This window comes from Nymphaea colorata, chromosome 3 (genome assembly GCF_008831285.2).
Source record: "Nymphaea colorata isolate Beijing-Zhang1983 chromosome 3, ASM883128v2, whole genome shotgun sequence".
Lineage (NCBI taxonomy): Eukaryota > Viridiplantae > Streptophyta > Magnoliopsida > Nymphaeales > Nymphaeaceae > Nymphaea > Nymphaea colorata.
In genome coordinates, this window is record NC_045140.1 from 25,762,665 (window position 1) to 25,773,092 (window position 10,428).

A 10,428-nucleotide genomic window follows, 5' to 3' on the forward strand; every position below is an offset into this window, starting at 1 on the left:
TATATATATATCATTATCAAAAATTAATTCACACCCTTTTTTCCTATATCATCCATTGCTTCAAATTAATAGCTCTGAATAAATGGTTGGGTTAATCATTCACTTATTATATATATATATTATTATAGAAGTAAGCATCTCGAAGCTCGTTCTTTGTGTTTGATCTTCGCATCTGAAGCTCGTTCTTTGTGTTTGATCTTCGCATCTCGAAGCTCGTTCTTTGTGTTTGATCTTCTAATATCAAAATTTCTCCAAAATTAGTAGTGCCAATGACAAAACGTCTCACATCTCCCCGGGAAACGCAACTGATGGGTTGCACGTGGATGCACATTCTGCCTTCCCACGACGAAGAAAACCTACCAAGAAAAACCTACCAAGAAATTGCCTGATTTCCAAGAACCATGATCAGAACTCTCTTGATTATTAACTAAGTTCTTCCTTCCTGTTTCCTGCAATCTAGGCGGATCCCAAGGTGAAAACCGTTAAAAGTTACTCTTGTCTTTTTTTACCGCGGGGGGAGAAGTGCTTGTGGCCCTTCCTTTTCTCCTCCCCCATTAATGAACCGTTATGGCTTTCTTTCAGAAAGAATGAAACTCTTTCTTGAAGAAGTCCAGTAGGGCCAAGGGGTTGAACAGCCATGTCCAGCAGTGTGTAAGTGGTGACCATGATAGTCTCGTGACCTGAGAAAAAAGGAGTGAAAAAAAAATTACTCTGTCTCTGTGTCTGTCTGTCTCTCTCTTTCAGAGATATCTCGCACTCCAAACTTAGTCTTGGGCAGTTTTGCTTCCTGGGATCTTTTTCTTGGTTGCCTTTCCGCTCCAAGGTGGGAGAATGCAGATACCCGTGTCGTTGCATCGATGAAATTTTAAGTTGGATCTTGAACGTGAGTGGACGTATAACTTGGATTCTGTTTTTTAGGGGGTTTTAATTTGTGGGTACGCTGAAATTTTTATGTTTTCAGGATTTCTTGAGAAGGGGATCCTGTTTTTGGTCACTATGATTGCACTCTGAATCGAATATGAAGGCTTATCATGAGTAGGTGTTGTTAGAAGAACATGATTCAGTTTGATTTTATTCTTTTTGGCAATGTGGCTGTTTGTTGTGATTGAATGGTTTTGATGATTTTTGGAGTGTTTATGTTGTCCTGCTGCAGCTTCAGCCCAGTCCCAGCAGTTTTCCGTTGCGGATTCTGAGCATAGGCCACCATTGGTACCATCAGACAAGAATAGCAATGGCGTCGCATCTCGGAAGCCCAGAACCAGAGAGGTCAGCTCTCGGTACAAGTCTTCGTTGCCGTTCTCTTCTTCCTCTTCTTCTTCTCTTGCTACTACTCCCACTGTTCCATCGCTCTCGAGAAGATGTCCTTCCCCGAGTATTTCCCGAGCTTCCCCTTTACCGGATCCGAAGCGAGCCCAATCGGTGGAGAGGAGGCGGACTTCTTCCCCATCTAGACCAACCACGCCTGTTCACGACTCGAAATTGAACAATGGGCTCTCTGATTCGAAGCGTTTCGTCGGCCGGTCACCGGAGAGCTTATGGCCTTCAACACGCAGTTTGTGCGTTTCTTTCCAGGCGGATAGTTTCACTCTTCCTATTACCAAGAGAGAACGGCCTGTAAGTCATTCCACGGATCGCACATTGGCGCCGTCTGCGAATAGGCAATGTGATTCGCCTGTGCTTCAGCGCAAGGCAACACCAGAGAGGAAACGAACACCATTGAGAGGTAAAAATGCTGATCCGTCTGAGAATTCAAAGCCTTTGGACAATTGTCTTTCTAGAAAGATTGATCACCATCGTTGGCCGGGCAGAAGTCTGGTGAAGGGGGATTCCTTAAACAGAAGTGTGGATCTCTCTGATAAAACTAGTAAAGCTGCTGCGTTGTTAGTACAAGCATGGGGAGCTCGATCAGATGCTATAGGCAGAGGCTTTCAGCAATCTGTAAATGAAGGGAACTTCGCCACGGACCGCAAACGCGTGGTGAGGCGAATGTCGTTTGATGGAACCGCAGAACATGAGATTAGCAGGACCCTCAATCTGGACAATTTGCATTTAGCTAATAGTAGACACTTGCAGACAGACAACACATCCCATGATGCAGACCCTGCGAGCCCGGATTGTTGCTTGCGTTCCTCTGATTCTTCATCTGGTGTGGACTCTGTTTCAACTGGAAGTGATTTGAATGTAGAGGAACAGATTGGTGATCCGAGAAATTCCAATGGCAGAGCCTCAACAGCTAGGGGAATTGTTGTGCCTGCAAGGTTTTGGCAGGAGACGAACAATAGGGTTCAACGAACTCATCCACGGAGATACTCTACGCCTGAACGAGACTCAGCGTCTGGCACTTTGGTTGGTTCTCAAACGGTTGGGCGTCCCAAGCAGCTGTTGTCAAATCCACCAGAAAGGTCTTCTTCAAATCCTCGTTCGAGTAGAACTCAATCTCTACCTGCATCTCCCAATAAATCTTTGGTAACATCATCGCCTTCACGAGGCTTCATCAGTCCATCCCGGGTGAGGAGTGGGACATCACCTTCAACTAACACTATTGCTAGTCGAACCAGCAATTCTTCATCCATTCTCAATTTTATGGTGGATGTGAGGAGAGGAAAGAAAGGTTTGAACCAGTTAGAAGATGCTCATCATCTTCGGCTTCTTCACAACAGATATTTGCAATGGCGATTTGTGAATGCGAGGGCTGATGCTGCTTTAGCCATACAACATGTGGCAGCAGAGGTAGGATTATTAACTTATGTCTTTTAGACTGTCTAAATCATTTTTCCAGAATTATATCTACGCATTTTGGCTTCCGTGATACCTTAACATGCTTATTTTCTGAGAGCTTAGCATGGAGAAATATTCCTGGAATAGAAGGTTGTTTGTGCATGTTTCCGAAGAAAAATAATCGATACTTGTAATGATTTTATAGGATTCCATGGCTGATAATCCAGCAAGACACTATCCACATATTGAATTCATATCAGAGGATATGGTCATCTAGTCTTTTGATTGTTTGCTAACTTGGCTTTCCATAATTTTTTCCCTCCTTTAGGATGTACATCTGCAATGTTACAAACTATTGTTCCCTTTTCAAGAATGGATGCCTCTGGAGTTCTCTGTACCAGGCTTTCCCTTTTCAGTTTTCAATATTTCACTTAGTAGAAGAGTAAAGAGGCATGAAGAACAACTCTGATCCTAATATTTTCTTTAAGCAGTGCTCCTCAGAAAAGCACTTGAACACTGTCAGATTCACATATACATGCATGTGCATGTGTCTATATGATAATACATGTATAAGCAAAAATTTCTATATCCAGTGCATACACATGCCTTTGCCAGTGTGTACCTTGTCATATGTGCGTTTGTTTCCAAACCATTTTCTTCATCCACATATTACAAAATGCCAAAAACTGCAATAAAGTTGTCTTTTTTCCTTCAAATAAACTGCTTATGTTAGGTTGAAGAAAACAGCAGTCCATTTCTTTTCTGTTTTTCCTGGCTTTTCTCTAAGTGCATATATAGGTTTTCTATTGATTACTTTGTTGACACCTTTGACTTTTTTTTCCTGTCAGATATGCACCAAGTTTTATGTGCCCCTGTTTTTCCTTCGTGAAACCATCTGATCAACTGAATCAACCGGCTAAATATTTGATGGATGCAATGTACATATAGTTTATTTAACAAATAACAACCTCTGAAGCACATAATTTTAATGTGTAAGGTAAAATATTAAGGACATCAAAAAACATTGACTCCCATAGAAACTTGTTGAGCCAAAAGCTCACTATGTGAAAGATATCTAGAGCCCTAGACAATCAGATTCAGTTAAACTGTTGTCTTCTAGCTTGGGACAAAAAAGGGCACATTATAACTTGGTGAACACCATTCGATCCTCTATATATGTGTGTGTGTGTGTGTGAGTCTGAGCATGTGGGCATTCTCTTAATTTTAATTAAGATATTCCATTGACATTCTCTCATTCCCCCCTCATTCCGTCTTCTATATGCTTTTTAGTTGGGTTGTTACATCACTTACAACTTACAAGTACATGACCCTTGGGTGCATGACCTGTAACAAATCATCTTGGCTGTTGGTCTTTCCAAAATAGAAGGCTGAGAGAAAATCAAGGAGAAAAAGTTGTTAATTAATGCTAGATGACTAACATATCTTATCTCCTTTTTCTTCTTGATTTTCTCTCAGCCTTCCATCTTGGAAAGACAATGACCACCGGTCATGCACCTACCAATTTCTCTCTCTCTCTCTCTCTCTCTCATATAGATATGTAAATGTGTGTGTGTGTGTGTATTATGTCCAATATATTTGGTGAATTAGTCCTGCTTTAATTTTCTTTAGCATTCAGAGATTATGTGGTGTATATGTGGCCTTAATATGATATTTTTGGGGTTATTACTTTCACCCTCATCTTTTTTTAACTCTACATGGCAGGATCTCCTCCACAATGTGTATATGACAACTTCAGGTCTTCGTCATTGTGTGACTCTCAAAAGGATCAAGGTGCAACAACTAAGGAGAGATATCAGTTTCTATCTAATACTTAAAGAACAGGTAATTAAGTCCTTTACATTTATTGTCCTTTTTTAGATCTTAGTAATATAATGGAGTTAATTACCTGATTGAATATGAGCTGCTATCTGATTATTAAATGTAGAAAAAAATGAATGCACGTTGTTAGTGATGCATCTTACCTTTTAATTTGAGATATTTACATCTTTGTTTCAACAATATGACAAATAACCGCTAGCATCTTTTTAGTTTCTAAGTTGTGCTCAATTATCTGATTTAGGAATTTAATGTTTTTAGCAACAAGCTTGTATTGTCTTATTTCCGGACATAAAAACTATATTGGTTCTTAAATGATTTAATGGAGTCACCTGTCCAAAATCTTGCCATTGAAGTGCTAACCTTGAAATAAATCTTTGGATAATTAAGGTTGTGGGTTTTGTTATGCAACTAAATTCTGTAGCCTTTTCGCGTTGGTCAATTTTATTATCAACTCATTTTACCACTGTTTTCTTTTCATTTGTATATTACCTTAACAAAGTAATGTGTGCTCGTGATTGAGATTATTATGGTTGATGTGGTCATAGCCTTAAGGCCATGCTTTCGTTAGTTGTATTATTGTTGTTGTAAGTTGTAACTATTGTTGATCATTGGTTGGTCATTTCTATCCATTGTGTGTTTGCCTGGAAATCTGCTTGGCTAGGAGTTCTTTCTAATGTGACCATAAAAGTTTGTTCTGAAATCCTCCTTTTCTCCTCCTCATTCCTTTCATCAAAAACCTTGACAAATTTGCACTTCTGTATCCATAAATTATTTAAGATTGAGAAATCTATCTGGATCTTGGAGGGAAAAATGACACTGTAAAATTTGGTTTATGACATTTCTGCTCAGGAGGTATCAATTGGATTAAGTTCTAAATCGTCTTGAAAAGCATACGTCTTTCAAAATTATCGTCAGTCACATACTCGGATGAAGCGATGGAGAACTTCAGCCAATTGTGGCTTCGCAAGACTAGGTTCAGTGAAGGAACTTCATTCTAGAAAAATTAGAGTGCTTGAGGAATAGATGCTGACCATTGACTAAATCCTGTCACATCTTCACTGTAGGTGTCATCTGTTTTCTTTTTGACATTGACTCTGAATTGAAGGGATCAAAACTCTTACTTGGACTAAAAGTACAAATAAGGTGGATTTAATAAGATTTTAGGACACCAATCCTATTACACTGCAACTAATCATGAACAAAGGTGTGCAATCCTGCTTGGTCAGCAAGTAGCTCTCCAGAACCTATTTTCGATTTCTTTGGTAAATATATGTATATAATAACCTTTTAGCATATTGTTTTCTTTTATAAGATATTAGCCTTTCAGCTTTATTTTTTTCTGTACCTAGAGAGCTATCCTCCACAAAGTTATTCTTCTCCAGTTCTCCACAAAAATTAAAAAGATTCGTAGTGTTGATCCATCTAGTTTGCATGATTCAAAGCTAATATCCATGATAACTTCAATGTTTTTAGAATCTATCTTGAATTTTTTTCTTCCCTTTTTCTCCTCTCAACTTTATTGGATTCTCTTTGGACTTTGTGGGCTTGATAAATTTTGGCTGTTTTCCTTTGTGGTCCATTTTATCTACAAAAAGGATTTTTTTTTTGAGCATGTAAAAGCAGGAAATGAGCATACCTTTTGGCATTCCATATATATATGTATATATATATATATATATAGAGAGAGAGAGAGAGAGAGAGTTATGTGGTTGAGTGTGCCTTAACAAGTTACAACCATATTTCAGCAAGACTAAAAGTGTGCTGCGGTTACCCACCAATCATATAAGCAATATTATCTATATTTTCTGCTTTTTTTCTAAAAAAGTAAAGAAACATATATATTCTAAATAAATATGAATTTATAGCTCAAGTTTCTCACAGGAAGCTACATCAAAATTTCAAAGTCATTCAATTATATTAGGCTTTTTATACAGCTTTCCTTTCTCATTTGTGATCAATATTTCTTTTGGATGAGGACCTTTTGAAATTTCAACATGCAATTTTATTGAACTCATGCCAGTTCTTCTTCCTTTTAATACTAAACAGTTTTCCAGAGATGATCATTGTCTTCATTATTTTCTGACTTCTTCCTAGGTCGCTCCAATTTGTAAATTTTTTCCTTTTAATATTTCTCAGTTCAATTTGAATTGATTTGATCCCTTGTTTTTTTATTCAAGCAGCAATTTCATGCTAGTTTATGCAATTGATCACCTAATTCGGCTTTTTAACTACATTTCTGATCTTGAATGGTTAGATACCTTATCTAGATGAGTGGGCCTTGACAGAGAAAGAACATTCTTCTTCTTTATCTGCTGCAATTGAAGCTCTGGAGGCTAGTACAATTCGGCTTCCAATTACAGATGGTGCAAAGGTATGTTTTGCTTATTGATTTCAAAAATTCGTGTTGTCTAATGTCCAGTGGGCAAAATTAGAGAAATTTCCATATAGGGACTTACGTTTTCTGCCCTAATCATGAAAGCTGGCCTTAAATTTTTGACTTATGTGGTCTTACTCTTACTTTTGCTGCTCTGAAGTATGACCATCAGGTTAAAGTCTGAAGTTTTCTACTTCTCCATATTGTCTAGTTAAGTTGAAAAATGCCGTCCTACTTTGTAGAAAAAGGAGAGGACAATTAATGTCATATCATTCAGATATTGATTCACACTGATAAGCTTGTGTGCTCTCGGTCTGTCTCTGCTTCAAACGTTGAAGCATCCTATGCCATTTTTGTCATTGCTTATGGTAGTATGAGAAGCCCAACGGTGCTTTTGTTGGTAATGAAGCCTATGGTGGAGTTTCTGTTCTCTTTCTGTCTTTTTTTTTTTGCTTGCTTTGGTATTAACTTTCTAAAGTAAAGAATGGCTAACATATTGCTGGCTTGGCTTTACATTTTTCAGGCAGATATTGAGGCAGTCAGGGATGCCATTATGTCAGCAGCTGAAGTGATCCAAGCAATGGGTTCACCTGTGCCTTCTCTACTATCAAAGGTGAAAATAACTTCTATCAAGTCTCATGTAACTTATTACCAATCATGAGTTAAGGTGTTATGACTATGTTCATCAAATCTGTTGCATATGGTAAATGAGTTTCCATCCGCTTAGCACCTGTGAAGAAATTGCTTGTCGAGATATTTTCTTTTGCATAGGGTTCTCACAGTTGGCAATAGGTTGGAAAATTCACTTATTTTACTTGGTTTCAGCTGTATCCTATGTTTGTGAATGTTTTTTCAATATATACTTGTACACTTGGTTGTCATTTTTTTTTATTTCTCAAGTAAATTAATCCATTAACCAGCCGGCTATAATATCAATGTCAACACCCTTGTGTAAGCCTTGTCCCTGCAACCATGGCAGTGCCTACTGAAGGTACATAAGCCTGGCCTTTTTAATGTTTTAAAACATCAAGATATATATGAGGTTTGCCAGACTTATTAAGTTGTGCTTAACGCTTGCCTCAAACTTTGTAAGTTGTGTGGGGTTTCTTTAAGTTACTCTGTTATCTGGTTTGGTCCTGACTAAGCTCACTTTTCTGCAATGGCCCTCGTGCCTAGGTGCTGACATGAAGCCCCTTGATGACTTAGTTGTCCAGCCTCTTTTGCCTTTTTTTAATCTCCATAAGGAAGCTTTTGCTCATGTTTAATGTTAGAGGCTTTGTCTTTATCCTTTAACCCAGTTCGTCAATGACTGTGTTTCACAGGCAGAGGACATGAATGATTTGATCTCCGAACTTGCTGACACCACTTTGCAAGCTAGAGCCCTGATTAATAAATGTCGAGATCTACTATCAAAAATTGCAGCAATTCAGGTACATAACTTTGAATAAAGTATGCATAATACTTTTTGTACGTTTTTACTAGAAGGAGCCAACAACATGGTATCCTGCAAACAGGTGGAAGAATGCAGCCACAGGACACACCTGATGCAACTGAAGCGTGCAATTACTGATGAAAAGCAAACAAATCTAGCAGTACAAGGAATGGTTTGAGACTGTGTGGCAGGAGGTTACAGTGAGTGTAAATTATCTCTTCTTATTGCGGTTTCGCATGTTTAATTTCAAGCTGATTAGATCAATGCCCATGCCTTATCCTAGACTGGGTATCAAGTGCCTCCTTCCCCATGTGATATTCATGTAATTTTCACATTAAAGTAATTCAAAAAATTCAAGAGTGATAACAAAGAAATCAGAAAGGGGCAGGAAGAATAAAATCTCTCTCTCTCTCTCTCTCTGTGTTTCATCTAATAATTTTGCCTTCATTCTCGCTGTCTGAACAATCAATTATTCTGTGATTGCTGGTCCTGCTTATCCATAAATCTCCATCAGAAGTGATGTTAGTGCTGAGGTACATGGCAGGAAACATGAGGTTGCACACACACATTGGCTGAAGAGCGTTTCTTCTGCCTGCTTCAATCTGGTTAATAGAAATTCATGCACATGGCTTGTCCTTTAACGGTTGTCCATCCACGTCTGCTTAGTGATTGATCAGTTCTTGCTATCCAATGGACTGAACAAGCCAGTTCCCAGGCTATGTACTTTGAGATGTTTACTTGAAGATGATATATTGGGTGTACTTATGTGATATAAGTTGACTTGAAACATACGCAAATGCTGCTTGAAAACGGACTGTTTGATTGTTGAAATGCATTCATATGGTCTTCTATAATACGACCATACATGTATTCACCGGGTGCAGAGTAGATACAGTTAGTATATGTGCAGGGATTCAGAAGATGGAAGAACATACAGAGTTAATCTATTAATTGGTTTGCTCATACATCCAAGGTCTACGACAAAGCATTTGCTCGTTAGATCCAAGAGAGTTGGCATAGCGGGCAGTTTTTTATTATGGAAGCAGTCATTGTTGCCATGGGCATTCATTGCTAACATGCGAGTTAGATCCATCATACACCACTGTCGGTCAATTGATTGGAACCAAATAGACCTCATAGTCTCAAGATTGCAACTATTCTTGGTTAAAGCTTGCATGTCATTACAGTGTAAAAGTAAATAAGTAATCGTCATCGACGATGGAGGTTTAGAATATTTTGAGGGGAGAGAGAATCTGACCCAATGAAAAATCACATGACCCCCTGTAGGTAAGAAAAAGATTTTTGCTGGAAATACTTCAAATGTATAGCGAAATAACTTTTTTTCACCGACATGTTCGTACAAAAATAAATGATAGAAAAAGAAAAAAAATGCTTTATAAATATCAAGCTTGGTAATTTCTGTCAGTCCCAGTCCAGATGCCATAGCATTCAACCACCTCGGCTAGGAATCATCGATCCTAATGAATGGAGATATGATGCAGTCGGTACAAACTTCATTTTCTTTCAAATACAGTCATTCTATGCGCTAATAATGATGATGACCACTTTTTTTTTTTTTAAATAACTTTTTTGGTGGTTAGTATAATGCTTAGGGAATCGCATCTCCTTTCTTTGATATACTTATCGGGTGTTTCTCTTTTCCTTTATTCGCCAACTTTATTCACAGTCCCCGTCATTAAGTATATCTTGCATGTGTAAATAAATAGGAAAAATTAAATTTACCTTGAATAATACATGTCTTTCATGTTTAACTTGAACAACATGTTTTGCGCGGCGGTTTAAAAGAACTGTACTTCTGCACTGAAAAAACATTCATTTTCGGAAGAGGTAGGTTCATGTTGGGGTTTGAAAATGGTCAAGTAGGAGTCAAGCCAAACAAGCGTTGTTTGGGTTAAGATCCACAATGGACTTGATTGGGTTAAGGTTTGGTGATCACAAAGTCGTACATGAAATTTCATACCAGAGATAGGTCACAAGTTCCGATCAAGGGGCACAGAATTTCATTGTGCCTTGCAGCAAACAATCGACGTTAGATAATGAGAAC

The 10,428-nt window shown here is 38.2% G+C and overlaps 1 protein-coding gene across 1 annotated transcript; it reads left to right on the top strand.

Moving 5' to 3' along the window:
* Positions 1–426: 426 nt before the first annotated feature.
* On the top strand, positions 427–8,768 carry LOC116251479 (AUGMIN subunit 8-like). The gene is made up of 8 exons (XM_031625779.2): positions 427–883; positions 962–1,035; positions 1,154–2,730; positions 4,441–4,560; positions 6,812–6,928; positions 7,455–7,544; positions 8,254–8,361; positions 8,446–8,768. Exons 2-8 carry the CDS (start codon positions 1,032–1,034, stop codon positions 8,539–8,541), a joined length of 2,112 nt encoding a protein of 703 aa, XP_031481639.1. The 5' UTR covers positions 427–883; positions 962–1,031; the 3' UTR covers positions 8,542–8,768.
* Positions 8,769–10,428: the final 1,660 nt, after the last annotated feature.